Raw genomic sequence first — 20186 nt, forward strand, 5'->3', positions numbered from 1 at the left:
CTGACTCTTAGCGACTTTGCTTCTAACTGGTCCACTAGTTGTCTTTTGGTAACGATATGAAAGAATTATCAGTGGCTCTGTGTCTCAAACGTGGCGTGTCCACTTGGAAAATTCAGGGTGACTGTTGGTATTTGTTTTGGCTCCTTTCATGCGTCTTTCATTACCAGTGTATTATTTCCATGTAATAAAATTGTATACTGCATTTACTTGAACTGTGTCATGTGTGTGTGTGTGTGTGTGTGTGTGTGTGTGTGTGTGTGTGTGTGTGTGTGTGTGTGTGTGTGTGTGTGTGTGTGTATTTTCTTTCTTGTGTCTCTAGGCATATAATCTTAAACACAGAATATAAACATTTAAAAATCTTAGAATATTAAATTGAAGCAAATAAATACGTCCCATAATTTGTCAGAAACCTGATTTTACATTACGTTCAACACACACACACACACACACACCACACACACACACACACACACAGACAGGAAAGACCAACGTGCCGGGAAGGACTGGCAAAGAACATTATCAAACATTTTCTAGACTTTACGCGGAAGAACAAACTCCATTGCTATAAGGCTTTCATTGGTTGAAGTTTGTGTTAGTATTTCCATGAAGTAGTTTGTGGTGATGATAATTTGACTAACATTATCCAGGCTTTCTTTGGAGGGTTGTGTGATATTTCTGTGGGTAGGATTTTGTGGTGTTGACAAGTTCCCAACAACATTATCAGGCTTTCTTGGAGATTATGTTAAGTATTTCTATTGGGTAGATTTTGAGCGGTTCCCGATAGTTTGACAACTTTATCAGGCTTTCTTGGAGAGTTGTGTTAGATATTTCTGTGGGTAGTTTTGTGAGCCCGGTGATGGTTTGACAACATTATCAGGCTTTCTTGGAGGTTGTTCAAGTATTTCTAATGGGTAGTTTTGTAGAGCCCAGTGATAGTTGTTAGGCTTCCGCACCATGAATGGGAAAAAAATAACATGATAAAGGCTTTCAATTGGGGTTGTGGCTTAATTCCATGGGCAGTGCGTAGTGAGCCAGTGATTGTTTGACGAGGCACCACCACCATGAATGTAAGAAGAAATACATGATGGGATTTCGTGGAGGTTGTTTGTATTTTGATGGGTAGTTTGTGGAAGCCCAGTAGATGGTTTACGCACCATGAAAGGTGAAGTAAAAGAGAAACCTAAGGCCCGGTTATTATTTTTTCTCAGGCACATTTTAAAAGTAAGCAATATAAAAAAAGTCCGCTGCTCGCTGCTCCTAAAAATAATTAATCAAGGTGGCCGAAAGAAGTCAATTTCGGGAGGAGAGGTGTCTGATACCCTTCTCTTGAAAGAGTTCAATAAGCGCACTTTGACAATTACCATAGCCGATCAGGACTCAGGACATTCCTAAGTTAAAGAATGGTAATGTTAGCCACTTGTATTTCCGTAAAAGAAATCACTTATAGCAAACCTTTAGCTAGGTGTACGTATTCTTTTTTTAACACAATATTCAATGAGCAACAGAACAATAATAATGAAAATACATATATACCGTTGCCAGATTATCGTACTCAAAGCATAGTATTTAACGGTGCTTGACATACTAACTAATATGCAAGAAACATCAGAGATCTTGCCTCTTTTGACGATAACTATAGAAATTAGTTTCGTTTTGGAGTAAAAGACAGTTTTAGGGAGCAGAGATCAGAAAATAATCAACGGCTGAGTACACGACAATCTGCAGCAATCTGTGTGAGGCAGCAGCAACCCTGCCATATTGCCGAGGTGTCCAGATACCTAAAATAGTATACTTTACTACGTGCCGACAGGTAGAGTACCCTTATTGTGACTTCGTGAGCTTTCATATTTATCTATTTATTAGTAACCTGTTCATGTTTGTAAAACTTTGATTACTAGTTTTGTTTTACCTAGTGACACAGAATTGTGACTGTTTATCACAATGTTGATTTCACTCTAATAAATTAAGATCAGACTCCACAGAAATATTTTCCCGAATAGCTGTGTATGAATGAATACAAAAAGATAAGCACCTGCTTTTGATTTACCTCTTAGGATAGCAATAGGATCGATGGTAATAAATGAAAACAAAATATCCGGCTAAGCTACTCTTTGTATTTACCTTTAATAGCGCCAAAAACCAGTCCCTCCATAAAGTTTGTACCTTACATTGGTAATGTCAGGTGCGCCTATTCGTAAAGCAGGAGGAAATACAGATGAAGGAAGATTGTTTCCAGATTTTTACCAGCGTGAGGGGATGAAAGAGTGAAGATGCTGTTGAGACTCTTTACGCCAAAGGGGCGCTGGACAGTATAGGGATGAGCATGAGCGAAAGTCGCGTGCGCAGCAGGGCCCCGCGGGAGAGAGGCATGCAGTTAGCTTAAGTTCAGAAGAGCAGTCAGCGGTAAATATCGATAGAAGATAGAAGAGATCTTCCTTGTGGTGTAATAGTGCGGTGAGCAGGCTTTAAGCACCATGCAATGCAGAAGGAAAACTAACATGAGCAAACTTTAACTCAGCCTTCTTCGCTTGTGGCCTTTAGAGTGTTTGTTGTGAGAGCCAGCATTGACTGGAGAGAGAGTCACTTCGTAGATCCGCATTTATTTTTTTTTCACCATACTATGCGTGCCGATCAACTGCCTGATGGTCATCACACTGTCGGTAAGTTTTCGTTCGGAAGCGACCTCTGGCGGCCCTGCACGCGACATGAAAATTAATCCTATCGAAATCGTACTGGCCCAGGTGATGGTGGTCCTGAATTACGCCTCTGCCATTTCAAGACAGATGACCCCCATCAAGAAATTTAATCATAATAGCAATAATCTTTTTCTTTAGGCTCTGTCACTACATTTTGACACGAAACTTTTAGTTTCAGTCAGAAAATTTAGTCAGAAACAATTCTAAGTTATTTGTATCAAACTATAGTACATTAAAATATACTGCACTTAATGAGGAGATTGTGTACTGCGCTTTAACTTAATATAAATCCCTGACAGCCGGATCTTGTTCTTTATTAAAAAAAAAATATACGTAATAATAGGCTATAAACGTTCACATGATGCCGTAAATCGACCCGCAAAACTTTCCGCACTCGCCTCAACTTAAACACACACCATACCCACACACACACACACACAAATACTCATATAAATGCAATCCGTTAGAAATACACACATATACACACACATACACACTCATACACTGCACACAAACACGCACACACACACCAAATAAACACACACACCCTCCACACACTTATACACACAACACCCCTCCCCACACACTATCATACAGACACTAATCATAAATACACACACACATGTACACATGCCACACACTCATACACATACACACACACACACACACACAAAATAATTTACATTCACATTCTGCATACTCCCTCTACACATACTACACCACATACTTCCCCACACACACACATACATTAAGAGACACAGATATGCGATCGGATCTGACCACATCTTGCAGTGCTTTAGCAAAGTTGAAAGCTATGAAAGAAAAGTGTGTGTTTGAAAGAAAGGTGAAAGTAAAAAAGAGATACTGAAGATGCAGAAAAGTTACAGGAAAAAAAGTAAGGAAAGATGAGGAGAAATAATCGTGTATGAGAGCTGAGGGGAATAAGTTAGAGTGAGAAATGGGAAAGTGTAAAAAGATGATTACAAATATTGAAAAAGTTTTGGAACATTTAAAAGAAATATTGGCTTTGCAACAAAAAAATTGTTAGGATGAAACTGGTGAGAGATGGAAAAAAAAGGAAATTCATGGAGGATAGGGAGGATAGATAAAGAAAAGGGAACTTCTTATAGAAAACTCAAGAAAAATGTGTCTGAGAACAAGTAAAAAGGAAGAAAAAAATAAATATAGAAAAGTGCAAAAATGAAATTAAAACAAGCAATAAAAGAAAGGAAGAAAGTTGATATGAAGACTTTGGAAAAGAGACTAAGTGGGAAATATAAAGAGACAGAAATCATATTGGAAAAATGTAAAACGAAAAGTGAAAATATCCCAAGTAAAAATAAATAGAAGTTATGGATGAGAATGGAAGATGTTGAAAGACAGGGGAAGCTAGCAGAAAGATGGAGAGAATATTTCAAAAACTTAATGAATTTGAAGGATGGATCCGTCAACAACTGTAACAGCAGCAGTTTGAAGAGTGAAGCAGAGGAGGGTATATAGAGGAAAGCAATAACATATGAAGAGAGAAGTAAATCAGAGCAATAAAAGATAAAAAATGAGAAGGCAGCAGGGAGATTGAGTGGAATCACAGCAGAAATGTTACAGAAGTATGGAGGAGATGTGATTGTTAAATGGATAGTTCAGATAATATAATGAAGTAGCATGGAGTGGGGGTGGTGGTGCCAGCAGGCTGGATGACCTCCATTGTCCCAATTTTACAAGGGAAGGAGTAAGGGCAGGAGAGGGAATGTGGGGAGCTATGAAATTAGAGAGTCTCTGAGCCTACCCGGAAAGGTATGTGGAAAAGTCTGTAATAGAGGAGAGTTGCAAAGACTTACAGAAGAGAGAGAGAAATCAGTGAAGAACAAGGAGGCTTCAGGAAGAAGGGATGTGTGGATCCAAAAGATCTTGCACTTCAGGATGGTGCCTAGTAGAAAAATAATAGCTTAAAGAAAGAAACATACACTTGCCTTCATGGATTTGGAAAAAAAGCGCTGACAGAGTTAGTTAGTTGCATTGGTGTGATGTTTAAGATTTATGAGTGTGGAGAGAAAACTGCTTAGTGCAACAAGTCTTTCTATGAGGATGCATCTGCATGTGTCAAAGTATATGGAAGAAACAAGTAGACATTTGAGAAGTAAAAGTGGAGCCCTAAGACAAGGGTATCGTCATTTCTGCTTAGTTATTCAATATTTAACTATGGATGGTGTTATTAGAATTAAAGAACTTAGATTGGAGGAAGTTGGAGTAAGACTGTTCGATGAGGAAGGTAAGTGGGTACTAGATTCAGTACTGTTCTTTGATGATTTACAGTGCTGCTCGTGCAGAAAATGAAAGTGACAGCTTCAAAATTTGGTCAGTGTTTTGATAAGTGTCTGTGACAGGAGAAAGCTACAAAGTAAATGTCAACAAAAGTAAAGTGATGGTTTGTGGGCAGAAGTAGAAATTGAGGTTGTAGATTTTGTAATACTTATATGGAAATTAGTGGGTGAATGTGAAAAAGATACAAAATAATTTGAAAGGTGAAGAAATGGAGGAGGTCAATGATTCAGTACCCTTGGATCAGTTGCTAGCATGTAAGCATGAGGTGGTGGCTAGAGAGAGGAGAGAGATAAAGAGAAAGGCATTACCAAGGAAGGAAGGTGGTAGGAATCCTTTAGGACAGAATCATGAATGGCAGAAGTGTGAGCATATGGAGGTAAGAGAGTTTGAGAAAATACAATAATGTGTACCAACCCTCACATATGCAAGTGAAACAATGAGCCCTGGAATAGAAGTCAGGGTCTAGAAGGTGCAGGCTAGTGGAAATAGAGTTATTTGAGGAGTTAACTTATTGGTGTGGAAGTAGAATGGATGGAATGAGTGGCTAATGAAAGTGTGTACAGAGCGTTTTTTGGAATGTGTCTACAGGGTGAGAAGGGAAGAAGTGTGGAGTGGTGGAAGAGTGAAGCGACAACAGACTTTAAAGTGGTTCACAGCCACATGGAGCGAATGGAGGAGAGTAAAAGATGACCAGAAGAATTGTATGTGGTAGTGAGATGAGATGGAGAGAGAATGCTGAAGGACGACCTCCAGTGAAATAGAGGATAGGGTGCAAAGAGTACGTTGGGGGAAAGAGGGGAAAGATCTTTGATAAACTTTGAGCAGGCAAGGGAGGAGTGTCTCTGGATAGAGAAAGTTTAGGAAACTCTTCTGCCGTAGCCCATCCCCTGGTGAAGGGAGCTCTAGGAGCAAGCGTCGATGGAAGTATGGTGATGACACACACACACACACACACACACACACACACACACACACACACACACACACACACATGTCCAAGGAGGGCACTATCAGTCTACTAAGTTTTCAAGCCACTGTTATGATGTTGTATAACAGCCCCAGAGTTCAACCCTAGCATCATCAGGTTGAAGAAAAATAAAAAAAGGAGGAAAGAAGGAAGAGGCAAACAACGCTAAGATTCCTCAACCTCCACACAGAAAGTCATACAGCTGGGTTCGAATCCCTGCTATTCCCTCTCTGTAAGCTGCCACCAGGAGGTTGTAATATGGCACAACCCCCAAAGCCCTGTAAGTGAGGAACAGCAGTTCTACTAGACAGGTGGAAAGCGGGAACCCTAAACTAACTATTTAAATCCCAGACTCTCCTGCCAAGGCAAGCTGTCTAGCAACCACCCTGACTTTATGCCTTCTGTCCTACCCTGGTAGATGGTGGTGTCCATCAGCTACCCAACTACTAGCAGGGTTGTTCCTTGAGGTAGATGGTAATCTCAGTCCCAAGTTTGGTTTTTGTGGGGTCTTGGTTGCCTTCCGGAGAGTCGTGTGGTGGGGAGATTGCTGAGACTGCATGCTTAGGCTAGGAAGGAGCTGTGGCACATTAATACAGGACATAGACAGGAAGATACAATTTATTGGTTTAATCCTCACTCCCTGACTGGAAAGGTAGCATGTTTTAGTTAATACAAAGTTGTAAATCTTTCAACCTAATTCACCTTCTTTCTTGAAATGATAAATGCATATACACGAGGAGATGATCATATCTTAGGTATATATCACAGGGCTACCGCCCGATTGACCGTTTCAATCGATTTCAACTTCCCGCATCGGCATTACTTTACAAAATAAAAACCTCATGACACACTCAGGACAAAATAGGAAGAAAGGGTAGAGTATGAGAGAAAAGATCAGGACTATTACCACAGCTAAAAGGGGGGTGGGGTCACTGTCTTGCCCTCGTCCACCAAGCAGGATACCTGCCCCGTTTACACAATTTCCTTAGCTTGGGTGGAGGCACAGAGCTACTATATGCTGTTGTGCTTACGTGCCCTAAGAGGGGTTTCCAGGCCGTTTCTCCCATCTTCCAGCCTGCTGCTGATCTCAGGGCAACGAGGATTGGACTAGCTCATATTACCAAACTGGGCTCCAGTTCGAGCACTCATGACTGAGGCATGACCCTTATTCACTACTAGCGTCTGGTTCATTCCGACTCTCAATGAGGGCAGCTTCAGATGGCGCGCATGCCACTCATACAACCCAACCCTGGACACTGGCAGCTTCACAGCCCGTTAATTCTCAGTGACAGCCGTGTCAATGATCTCTTCCCCCTTCACGCGAGGAAGCAAGGCTTCGTGAATGACCAAACGGTATTCACTCAGTGAAGGAGGAGTGTCTTTGATGCTGGCGCTTGCGCAAGGTAACGATCTGAGGAAAAAATAAGACTAATTTCCTCTCTTGACGAAAGGGAAAGGTGAGCCCTTCTTCACTAATATCTTGCCCACACATTTAATGCTGGCCATTTAACATTTTCCTGTATGTTGCTGTGTTATTAAGTGGGTATAGAGAACAATTTCAAATTTTTCTAGGCCCTTATATAAAAAATAAGCCACAGTAAAACAGCCTTTTCTGTTTATTCAAGACTTCACTGGTTCCTATATATGATAATTTAAGTAACACTGGAGCTTACACCTCTCAACCAGCACCCCGCCCTTCGCGCTAGTCTCCTTCAGTATTCACAACAAGTTATCTTTTTGAGCGTTTGCTTAGGGCAGGCACTTCCAAATACATAGCATGCATTAAGATTGCGCAGGATGAATTTTAAAGTGACGGACAACAGGCTTTCTCGGGCGCTTATTTCACAGAGTCTGTATGAATATGTGGTGGTATTCGGTACTCACGTGCTGGGCCTTTAACATATGATACTCAAACTCAATGACGTCACCTGTGGTGGAGCTTAGTAAAATAGCTCAACTGTATAGATCGATACCATTTCCACACTTACACTGATAGGAGCTCTAAAGCTAATTGAAATATATTTACAAGTGAGAAATAACGGAAGGAAAAAGAGATGTCTCATGGAACAGGAGGAAATAAAAGAAAATAAAAGCAGTTTATTCTGAGCAGTCCTAAGCTCCATACAAGGTAACTTGCAGGATGATACCCCAGAAGTGGTAATACCAAACATAGCATACAGGTACCAACTAATTAAATGCATCCATATAAAATTTCTGCTATATATAGTAACATACTGTCATATCAAGCACTGTTTGCCAAATGTGGTCACACTATAATCCATTATATAAATATTACTAGAATTGCATTAAGGTTTCAGTTTTCAACGTTTGTTTGATTTGCAGTAGTACCAACTTACTTCACAGGAAGGTGTTTCGAAGGTTAGGAACTTTAGGCATACCCTTCAGCGGAAACACACCACTCTCTAAGAGACGCTGGAAGCAGAAAGAGGAAGAGCTTCGCAAGAATGTAATGAAACAGATCTCTTCCCCTTCACGAGAGAAACGAGGCTTCGTGGAACCAAATAGGTATGCTCAGTGACTTGAGGGAGTGTCTTTGATGCAGCGCGCTGACCAACGAGCGGGAAAAGAAAGTGAACCTAATTTCCTCTCTTGACGAAGAGGAGGTGAAGGCCGCTTTCTTCGCGTATGTCTTCCTTACATTTAATTCTGACCTTTAACATTTTCCCGTATGTTGCTGTATTGATAATTTGAATTATAGAGACAATTTAAATTTTTCTAGGCTTTATATAAAAGTCATACAATGCTTAACATTATTTTTCTGTCTATTCAAGACTTCACGGTTCCCCATGATAATTTAAGCCAACTTATGGAAGTTGGAACGCACCTCCAAGCCAGCATACCGCCTTATACAGACTCCAACTATTCAATGCAGCAGTTCTCCTTTTTTAAGCGTTTGTAGGGCCGGGCACTTCAGAGCCATAACGCCTGAAGAGTGCTGGGACAAATTTAAAAGTGACGGACTGACAGCAAACTGAAGGTCTCCAGAACGAATGTTTCACAGAGTCTCAGCCAGTATGAATATGTGGTGCTATAACCGTTGCTCCGTGCTGGGCTTCCCAGCCAATCCTCCAAACTCTTGACGTCACCTGTGGAATTGGAGACTCAGCAAAGCTCAGCCAATCTAGATGATACCATTTCCACGCACTGATAGGAGCTCTAAGCTAGTTGAAATATATTTTATAAAGGAGAAATAACGAAGGGAGAAAGAGATCTCATGGAAAGGAGGAAAATAAAAAAGAAAATAAAGCTGAGTTTATTCAACGAGGTCTCCCCTAAGCTCCGCCTTACAGGTAACAGGATGATATCAGAGCAAGCAAACATAATACAGATACCAACCAATTAAACCATCAATATAAATTTCTGCTATATATAGTGTATGTGCTGTCAAGCACTTCTTATAAGTACGCCACAATATTTTCCATGCCAGGAAATGCTTACCTAGAAATGCATTTATGTTTTCGGTTTCAACGTTTACTGATTTGCAGTATTTTCCAACACTACACGGAAAAGGTGTTTCGAAGGGAGAGAAACTAGGGTTTGAAAATATCTCTTCACGGAAACACACTCTCTAAGCGACGCTTCGACGAAGGAAAACTACAGAAAATTCATATTTCATAGCACCCTCCTGTACCGTGGAACCGGTCAAGATAGATCTCGTCAGGTCCGAACGGTTAACCAGATTTTTCCCCTGACGTAGCCACCTCAAGGGTTCAACCTTTCCTTCTCGCCTTTCAACTTGGTATTAATCTATCTTCCTCTCTGCCTTTCGAGGTGTCTTTTGTATGCAAAATTAAACTTAATTTTCCATAATTTCCTAAGTCTAACGTATAAATATATAACAAAATAGGGATCGACTGGATTTATATCAGAGGTACCAACCCAAGCTGTAGTTCATGTTCTCGCTCTTCCTTATCTACTTGCAACATATTAACCCTCTACAGGTATTGACAAGCTGAGGAGAAACTGGATCGATAAATAACCATGGCCATGTACGTACAAGGATTATTCCCAATTTCCCAATCAGCTTTTGCTTGGCTTCTGCGGTGTTGGTATGCCGGCGGTACGTTTACATTATAAATATAAATATAATTTTCTTCCTTATTTGTTATGATTCGTTTAAATTAAAATGGAAATTAATATTTCTGGTTTTATTATTCCATGTGTGTGTGTGTGTGTGTGTGTGTGTGTGTGTGTGTGTGTGTGGGTGTGTGTGTGTGCGTTTGTGTGTGTGTGTGTGTGTGCTGTGTGTGTGTGTGTGTGTGTGTGTAGGGGTGTGGCCCCCCTGTTCCCCCCCTCTACTGCATGCGCCGACCTGTGTTTATATGCACTACTCAGCCCCTTGGCTACTGGAAAATCAGTCCCCCCGAGCAACATTGCCAGATTGTCATGCTCAACCTTTTATGTTTGCATTTGTTAATAATTAAACTGCTTTCACATCACCCAAATAACTGCCTTCATATATGAGTATCGTTTACGTGATTGATATTGGTGCTTGTTGTATGATTATAGCCAAGAACCAGGCAATTACTTGGCTCTGGAGTGCAACAATCATGGTGCCTCAGGTCCCAAGCTCATGCCTGCCTCACCTCAACAGCCTTGCTTTTTTTATATGGTATTTATATATACAACCAAATTTACAGGATCTGTAAGCCATGAGATTGTGACCTCATCTTCCCAGCAGGAGCAGAGGGGCTAGCAATCCTGCCCTCCTATATGTGTATGTGATCCTGCACGGCAGTGAAAGGCGTGGGCCTGCCCTCCTGGTGTGTGTGTTTTGTCTTACTACAAGATCAAAGGCGTTTGGAGCCATGCCATGAAAGGAGAACATTTAGAGGTAATTGAAAGCACCAAGAGTAAAGTGGAATGGAAGCATAGTGAGTTTCCTCCCTTCTCCTTGTTGTTTACGCAACAAATAAACTCAATCAATCTCATAATCAGTACTGGCAGATCTTTCATAATAAATCTCAATCGCTCCTTCTGACCCTGTTTAGAACACAACTCAAAGTCACCACTGGGTCCACAGTACAATAACCTCTCAGAATCCTGGTCATCCTTAGTCTCTATCCTATTTAATCAGCACTAGCTCTCATCCAGCATAGAGAATTAAAGCACTGAAATGTCCTCATGGACTATGGCTCTTCATCTTTAATATTATGAATTTTATTACGTTGTTACTGTTGCAGAGTGCTGGCTTATAGAGTCCCCTTACTCATCCTTGGATTTTGGGGTTGGGGAGCTATCCTAGCATAACCTGGTGGGCACTTATCCCAACATATAACCCTAAAGAGAATTTGTTACAGTCTTCATAATATTAATCTAGAGGCAATTCTTCTTAAACTTTTTGTTACCCGGCGGACCCCTTTTGACAAAATGACTCATGTGGACCCTTTATTATAATTTTCCTCTTGAGTTTGAAAGTGTTTGCAGGTCATAATATCACAAATTACAACTGGTCCTTTATACTGGCTTATCTTCAAAATAAATGTTTATACCTTAACATAATTTCCACAACATCAAGTTTGGTACTACAAAAAGTAAGATTTATGACGTTTGGCCCGAAAATTTGACTGAAATCGATATTAAAATTATCCTGCATGGACCCCTTGGAGACATTCCACGGACCCTGAAGTTACGGACCACTAAGAAACTGATCTAGAGCATATAAGGTACTGTGAGGATTGGTATGGTATTAATGTGGCTTGGTCTCGCTACAGAAATAACCCCAACAAGTGATACAGAAAGAGGAAACCAATTTACTGAAGGAGGCTTGGTTAATACGTTTTGATACCGTTGATGAGGTTTCAGGCCTCAGGGTCTGCCGCCGCAGCAGCGCCTCCACGACCACTAACATTATAACAGTAATATTATGGCACCTAAGTTGTCTTCAATCTCATATTTGTTAAGTCCACATTAGGACTTAGTGAATAAAGTAAGTCTTCATGCTTTCTTGAAGATTGCCAGACTGTCACTGTATAACATCCCCAGATCAACTCATTATATAGAGCCACTGAGGCACTCTTCCTCCGTCTCTGAGCAGTTCCAGGTTGACCCTGAGCTCTTGAGTCTATACCGTTATCCTGTTGTATATTACAGATAGTGTGTTTCAGATATGATAAAAATAGTATACACAGTGGAAAATAACAGGCATACAAATATTGGGAAGAATAAGGAGGGGGACCGATGTCTCGTCAGAGGGGACCAGTCAGTCTACTGATAGACGCAGGCAGCTGGTCCCCCTTACAAATGGGGAGCAGGCCAACACGGGTCGGCGCATGCGCAGTAGAGGGGGAACAGGGGGAACGTTCAGTCGCCACAGGCAAAGAGTGGGTTGGGGCGTATATGGTATTCTGCACGTTGCCTCGGTGCTCCCTCCGTCGTTGAGATCCCAGGCCAGTGGTTGGTGAGAATCGAGTACCCACAAAAGGTGACGACACAAATCAGCAACAAATAAATAATAGGAGCCAAAACAGTTTCATCCTCACACTACTCAGAAAGGAATATGGTAATTATTGGCACGATAAACGTCCGTTGAAAAAACTACAAACATTGGCAGCAACGACTCTGCAGGAACAACAGACACGACCCGCCCTGGTGACAGGACGTAGCTGTTAAAGAACTCTGATAACTACCACTGACAGGGGCTCTAGGGCTGTGGAATTTACAGCCTAACTAGCCCCATAAAACACCACGAAGAAGAGAAAAGAACATGGGCAGTGTGTGTGTGTGTGTGTGTCATCTCCATTGCAGGGTCCAGGCAGGCTCACCCTCACCCCTCCCACAGCTCCTGTGAACCTCACCACCATGACCAGCCTGAACAAGGCCCTAGCAGGGCATGCCCTGCAGCCTAGGTGAAGCCCCCAGTCTGAGGGAAGGTAATGATGGGTGTGTAGCCAGCATAGCCAGAACGCCCCCGGCCTTGGTGTTCCTCCAGCATCCACCCGCCGCCCCATATTAACACTGCTACTGAGGTGCATTGCACCTGCTCAGCTTTTACATGACCATTCCTGCAGAAGCGCCAGTTAAATGGAACACTGTATTTCCACTGTTGAATTAGGTATTTGCGCTTGAGCACACGCCAGCCAGGGGTCAAGGGGAACAAGGTAATGCCCCCTAAGAAGTGCTGCCATCAGATTTGGATGTTCAAACTAACTCACCTGGTTTACTCACCTGGTGGGCTTCCCGACCTCACAGTCCACATGATGACGAGGAAGCCGCCTCTACTGATACGCCAGCTCTCAATACGATACATAAACAAAAAGCAAATACTAATGAAGAGCCAGATAGTCATCATATGCGGTAATTTGTAATATAATTTATACGATTAAGATGTGACTACAGTCCATTTGTGATATTCAAAAGTTTGTCCCCAATTGATGACTAGTGCTGATTTAGAAATAGAGTGAGAACTGGAGGTGGCTGAGTTCAGGAGGAAATTCCACAGGCCTTTGACACTGGGACTCTTCATGGTTGGCACAAATTTCTTTGTATATTTAGTGCTGAGGTGGCCTCTGAGTGGGTAGATCAGGAGTTAGAAGACAAAAAAGGTCTGAGGGGAGATTGCATTTGTTATGAAAGGTCTGCCAGTAGGGTTGACGGGGACAAAGCCCCACCAACAGGTGATGTTAGAATTTGAATAGATCTGTATTAGGATTTAGTGGTGGGGCGCTGTGCAATAACCTACAGTGTTGTTCTTCAGTAAATATCAATGAAGTGCAGTGCTCAGTCTTATTAATATTGCACTCATGCCAGTGCACAGGAGTGCAAAATTACTAGTTATACCTCTGGCTAAATTACCTTGATCTTGATTTATAACGACCCAACTACATTATGAATATAAATATAATTTTCTTCCTCCTTTGATGACCCTTAATTCACGTTTAAGATAAATTAATATTTCAGTTTTTTTATTATTCCATGTGTGTGTGTGTGTGTGTGTGTTTGTGTGTGTGTGTGTGTGTTTGTGTTTGTGTGTGTGTGTGTGTGTGTGTGTGTGTGTGTGTGTGTGTGTGTGTGTGTGTGTAGGGAGGGCAAGGTAAGGTTTGGGGCGTATATAATTGTTCTGCGCGTTGCCTCGGTGCTCAACCCCGTCCCGTTGGTCCCTGAGCCGGTGATTGGTGAGAATCCAGTACCCGCAAAAAGTGACGACACAAATCAGCAACAAATAAATAATAGGAGCAAAACAGTTTCATCCTCACACTACTCAGAAAAGGAATATGAGCAGGTGTGGCACGATAAGCGTCCCGTTGAAAAAACACAAACATTGGCAGCAGCGACTCTGCAGGAACGACGAACACGACCCGCCCTGGTGACAGGACGGCCAGCACAACCAAGAACTCCTGATAACAACTACCACTGACGGGGCTCTAGAGGCTGTGGGTCCACAGCCTAACTAGCCCCATAAAACACCCACGAAGAAGAAGAACACGACAGGCAGTGTGTGTGTGTGTGTGTCATCTCCGTGCAGGGTCGGGCGGCAGACTCACCGCCACACACCCACAGCTTCCTGCCAGACACTCACCACCATGACAGCCTGAACAAGGCCTAGCGGGGCATGCCTAAGCCTAGGTGAAGCTGATCCTACGAGGGGAAGGTAATGATGGAGTGTGTGACCGGCATGGCCAAGACGCCCCCCGGCCCTTGGTGTTCCTCCAGCATCACACCCGCCGCCCCGCGGGGCTGCTGGGCACCTTACTGAGGTGCGTTGTACTACTGCTCAGCTTTTTACATGACCATTCCTGCAGAAACAGTTAAATGGGTGCCTGCTGTTCCTGTTGAGTGGGTGTTGCATGACACACGCCAGGGGTCAAGGGGGAACAAAGGTAATGCCCCCTAAGAAGGTGGTGTGTCAGATTTGGATATTTCAAACTAACTCACCTGGTTTACTCACCTGGTGGGCTTCCAGACCCCACAGTCCACATGATGACGAGGGGAAGCCAGCACTCTGCTGATGCGCCAGCTCTCAATATTTAATTACATAAACAAAAACAAATACTAATGAAAGAGCTGGATAGTCCATCATATGCAGTCAATTTGTAATGTAATTTATACGATTAGATGTAGAGCTACAGTCCATTTAATGATATTCCAAAAGTTTGTCCCCAAGATGATGAGCTAGTGCTGATTTAAATAGAGGTAGAGACTGGAGGGTGACTAGGGATTCAGGGAGGGAATTCCACAAAGGAATGCCTTTGACACTGAAGGACCTCTTCCTTAGTTCAAGCTGGGTCCTAACATGTGCTATTTAGTGCTGGTGGCCTCTAGTGGGTAGATCAGGAGTTAGAACAAAAAGGTCTGAGGGGGAGATTGCACATTTGTTATGAAAGGTCTGCCGGTAAGGTTGACGGGGACAAAGCCCCACCCAGCAGGTGATGTTAAATTTGAATAGATCTGTTAAGTTTAGTGGTGGGGCGCTGTGCAATAACCTGCACAGTGTTGTTCTTCAGTAAATATCAGCAGTGCAGTGCTCAGTCTTGTGTAATATTGCACTCATGCCGGTGCACAAGTGCAAAATTACTAGTTACACCTGCACAGCTAAATTACCTTGATCTTGATTTATAATACAGGGCACCCATTCCGGTGCATAACACGCATATTTGTGTTGGCTGTTGGGGGAACGGGGGAGCCGAGTGTGCAGGGGAAGGAAGTGAATCAAGTGTAGTTGTTAGTGGTGGTGCGTTGTGGTGACATGTGAGTGTGTATTTGTTTTCTGAATTAGTCTATTGTACCGCAGTCTAAAATCTGTTGAGGGAGGCTGTTCCAGTCACATATGGTGCGTGGAAAGTATGAGTGCTTGTATACGTCAGTTTTAGTGTGATTTGTTTGGCATTTATGGATATGTGTGTTACGAGTACGTTGGCTGTTTGCATTGTGTAAGTACGTGTGTGGGTCAATGTCAGTGAGTGTCTGTGATCTTGTATATCAGTGTAAGTCTGTGTGCTTGTCTGCGTATGTGAAGAGGGTCCATGTTTATCTGTTGTTTGATCCGTGTTGTGATGCCAGACGTTCAAGTGTAATTGTTTGTAATGAACCTTGCTGCCTTGGTGTTGATTTGTTCTAGCTTATCAATGTTTCTGTGTGTAAGGATCCTCCGTGGAGCAGTATTCCAGTGTTGGTCTCACAAGTGTGTCATAAGCTACATAGTGCTTGTGCAAGGTCCTTTCTTGGTTGCAATGCCTACCACTTGTTATTGTATATTATTTTTGATAAATTTTTGATATGCTTTACAAGGGTATAGATATTGGTTATCATGTCAGGCTTTGATGGGTTTGTATTCACCCTAGAAAACATGGAGTGGCAGCACACGGGGTAATTTTTGATAAATCCCTGTGATCCACTTTGCAATGGTTATAGATATTGGTTATTACCTATCTGTTAGGCATTTATCCCCACAATAATGTGTCCTCAAGGCTCTGTTTTGTGACACTTGAATTTCTACATTTAAAATTATTGAAAATGACCCCATATCAAAAACCTTGGGCAAATATTGCCTCTGAAATAAATCTTAACCAGTTGATGAAGGTGAACCTTTGTGTTGCAGGATGACGGAAGACACGCCCCAGAGGAAGACGTCAGCCAGGAATCCCTGCGCGACCCCCAGCCTCTTGCTGGGGGTGCGGCAGCGGCAGCAACCGATGGCAAGTCTGGAGAAGCAGGTGAGGCAGAGGTTGAGGCTGGGCAGCTCTGGTCTTTGTTAGTAGGTCAGGAAAAGGCAGAGGCCAAGGGAGTGAGAAGCTCTTTTTCTTTTTTTCCTTTGTCCAGTTAATGAAGCAGCTCAAGGGGAAAAAAGCCCACTATGCATTGCTCCTGTAAAAGTAGATAGAAGTGAGTGGTCTGGAGAGAGTCAGTTACAGGTGGAGAGGTGTCTTGATATTCCCCTCATGAAAGAGTTCAAGTCATGGGCAGGAGGAAACACAGACAAAGGAAGCTTGTTTGTTCCAGAGTGTACCAGCAAAAGGGATAAAGGAATGCAGACGGTGGTTTACTCCTGCATAAGGGATTTGTATAGCATAGGAATGAGACCGAGTAGAAAGTTGTGTGCAGCTTAGTGTGAATTTTTTCCCCTTCATTACTAGGTAGCATTAGATGTCCAGGCTTGAGGGACAGGAAAAGCAAGATCCCTACAATGCAGTATAGTTTATGTGGCATACCATTTTGAAATTGCTACATTTGACACATTTTGTCAGTAAGATACAATCTGATTGACCGATTAGGACCCCAACACACACACACACACACACACACACACACACACACACACCTATGCACAAACCTCAACATATGATCGGAGGAGGCTAGACTGAACCTGGTGTGCCGTTTGAACCCTAAGCACGACTATTTTCTCTTCTAGTTTGGTCCTGAGTTAGTTATAGTGTTGTGTCTGCTGGTTATGACTCGGCAGTGGGGGATGAAAAGGCAAGTCCTGCTCTCTCAGTCTCTCTCTCTCTTGGCCTAAAGCCTTTCTAAAGTCTGTTCTCTTAAGTCAGACCCAAGCTGACAACATAAACCTAAGTGTGTTTGCAAGCTGAGTGTTGACTGGCTGCTGCTGTGGCTTCCAAGTTTTCTTTAACCTGTTTGTGTTTATCTCACGCAGCACTTTCTGCTAATATGCACTGTGCTTATGACCACGCTTAGGTTTATGTTGTCAGCTTGGGTCAGAATTAAGTGAACAGACTATAGTTGTGATATATAGGAATTGAGCTACACTTGTGGGCTCTTGTGTATGTGTTAGGTGGAGGTTGTATGTGTGTGTGTGTGTGTGTATTTACCTCGTGATATACAGGATGCTTTACGCTGGTCCTGTCTCCAAATTTCAGTTTATCAAGTATAGCTTTAATTCATGAATATTTTTTGCTTGAGCTCAATTTTATCTATTTTCAAGGTCATTCTAAGTCACAATGTATCTGTGTGTGTGTGTGTGTGTGTGTGTGTGTGTTTGTGTCTGCCTCTGCTTGCTTGTCTGGTTTTTGTATGCATTTACTTAGTCATAGTATAGAGGATTTTAACTAAGCTTGTGTTGACCTGCCTCCATATCTGCTTTCATACAACTGTACTTACTTTCATAAATTCATGGATGTTCTCAGCTCTGTCTCCTCATCCAGACACTTGCCAGTGTGAATCACTCCAGCAGGGAAGTCAAGCCCCATAATAATGATGATACTACTACTACTATTACTATTAATACTAATACTAGTAATAATAATAAAAGATGGTATATATATATATTTTATTTTACTCAACTGTATCACAAACTTCCCATTATGAACCACTCTTAACAGGGAAGCCAAACACAATAGTAATAATAATAATAATAATAATAATAATACAGCATATTTATTATACTTTATTTTACCATCTGGCATTTCAGGGTGAGATGGAGGTGTGGCCAGGCCTGTACGCACACCTCACCTCCCAGCTGATGGCCCTGGCGCGGGGCAAGGTGGTGCTGGTGCTGGAGGTGTGGCCAGGCCTGTACACACACCTCACCTCCCAGCTGATGGCCCTGGTGTGGGGCAAGGTGGTGCTGGTGCTGGAGGTGTGGCCAGGCCTGTACACACCTCACCTCCCAGGTGATGGCACTTGTGTGGGGCAAGGTGGTGCTGGTGCTGGAGGTGTGGCCAGGCCTGTACACACACCTCACCTCCCAGCTGATGGCCCTGGTGCAGGGCAAGGTGGTGCTGGTGCTGGAGGTGTGGCCAGGCCTGTACGCACACCTCACCTCCCAGCTGATGGCCCTGGCGCGGGGCAAGGTGGTGCTGGTGCTGGAGGTGTGGCCAGGCCTGTACACACACCTCACCTCCCAGCTGATGGCCCTGGTGTGGGGCAAGGTGGTGCTGGTGCTGGAGGTGTGGCCAGGCCTGTACACACACCTCACCTCCCAGCTGATGGCCCTGGTGTGGGGCAAGGTGGTGCTGGTGCTGGAGGTGTGGCCAGGCCTGTACACACACCTCACCTCCCAGTTGATGGCCCTGGCGTGGGGCAAGGTGGTGCTGGTGCTGGAGGTGACCAGTCTGACCTCACCCAAACATTGTGGCAGGAACTGAGCACCACACATCCACACACTGGTATGCATTCTACCTCCCTATAGAATTCAATTGGGAAAAAAAAATTGATACATCACTGAAAACTTGAAAAAAATATTGCACAGAAATCTAAAAAATAGCTTAGACAATTATTATTACATAGCAGGATGATAGTAATATTGATAATAATAATAGTAATAATAATAATAATAATAATAATAATAATAATAATAATTAGAATGGTAATAAGCAATCCCTGTTGTGTGTGCAGGGTGGGTGGTGCCTGCTGTCCTGGCCAAGAGTGCCGCCCACACCCTCAGTGCCTTGCTGGGCCACCACTGCCCCCCTGCTGGACCCCCCTGCAGCCATCACCAAGGTGCCTGATAGCTGTCTGTCTGTCTATATCTTTCTGTTGTCTATATCTTTCTGTATCAATCTGTCCATCTCTGTGCCTGTCTATCTATCTCTGCTTATATCTGTCTTTATCTATCTATCTATCTCAGTCTGTCTATATCCATTTATCTTTCTCTCTGTCTGCCTTATCTCTGATGCAGGATTTATTGAACTGTTTTGTTTTAATATTGTTTTTGTCCCTCTTTTTTATTATTATTATTCTCCTTACTTTACTGTCGCTGTCTATTTTAATTTCCCTATCCATGTCTGCTCATTAAGAGGAAGCTGTTTGGGCCTGTAGCATTGTCTTATTTTTCCTTGATGGCCTTTCTTGGATCTCAGAAACAATGTCTTTTTCCTATAGTTAACCTGCTCTTTTTCTCAACATTGACCTTCCTCTCCCTTCCCTGTCCTCCCCAGCCTTCAGGAGACACTGCTGAGCCTGGAGTACGTCCAGCGGGCACACTGGCGCTGCTTCCAGTACCAGGGTCCTTATGCCAGCAGGAGGTGCGGGGCGAGGCTGACCCCAGCACCTTCAACCCGAGCCTCTCCTTCCAAGGGCCTGGTGGGTGTCTGGCCCTTACGCCTCCAGACCAGAGACACCATGCAGCTCCTGACACCACAGACACAGCAGCTCAGGGAGAGGATTGGTGAGAAACTGCTGCAGCTGAGGAGGGAAGGTATGTAGGGAGGAAGGGGAGGAGGAGAAAGAGGGAGAGGGAGAGGGAAGGAAGAGAAGAAAGGGAAAAATGGAAAGGAGGAAGGGAA

At 43.1% G+C, this 20186-nt stretch overlaps 1 protein-coding gene across 1 annotated transcript; it reads left to right on the forward strand.

The window, feature by feature from the left end:
* Positions 1 to 14249: 14249 nt before the first annotated feature.
* Positions 14250 to 20013, forward strand: LOC126990891 (uncharacterized). Its single transcript, XM_050849533.1, has 6 exons — positions 14250 to 14702; positions 16544 to 16658; positions 18371 to 18520; positions 18597 to 19067; positions 19297 to 19401; positions 19839 to 20013. Exons 2-4 carry the CDS (start codon positions 16545 to 16547, stop codon positions 19044 to 19046), a joined length of 714 nt encoding a protein of 237 aa, XP_050705490.1. The 5' UTR covers positions 14250 to 14702; position 16544; the 3' UTR covers positions 19047 to 19067; positions 19297 to 19401; positions 19839 to 20013.
* The last annotated feature ends 173 nt before the right edge of the window (positions 20014 to 20186 follow it).

Source organism: Eriocheir sinensis, unplaced genomic scaffold (assembly GCF_024679095.1).
Source record: "Eriocheir sinensis breed Jianghai 21 unplaced genomic scaffold, ASM2467909v1 Scaffold22, whole genome shotgun sequence".
NCBI classification, from domain to species: domain Eukaryota; kingdom Metazoa; phylum Arthropoda; class Malacostraca; order Decapoda; family Varunidae; genus Eriocheir; species Eriocheir sinensis.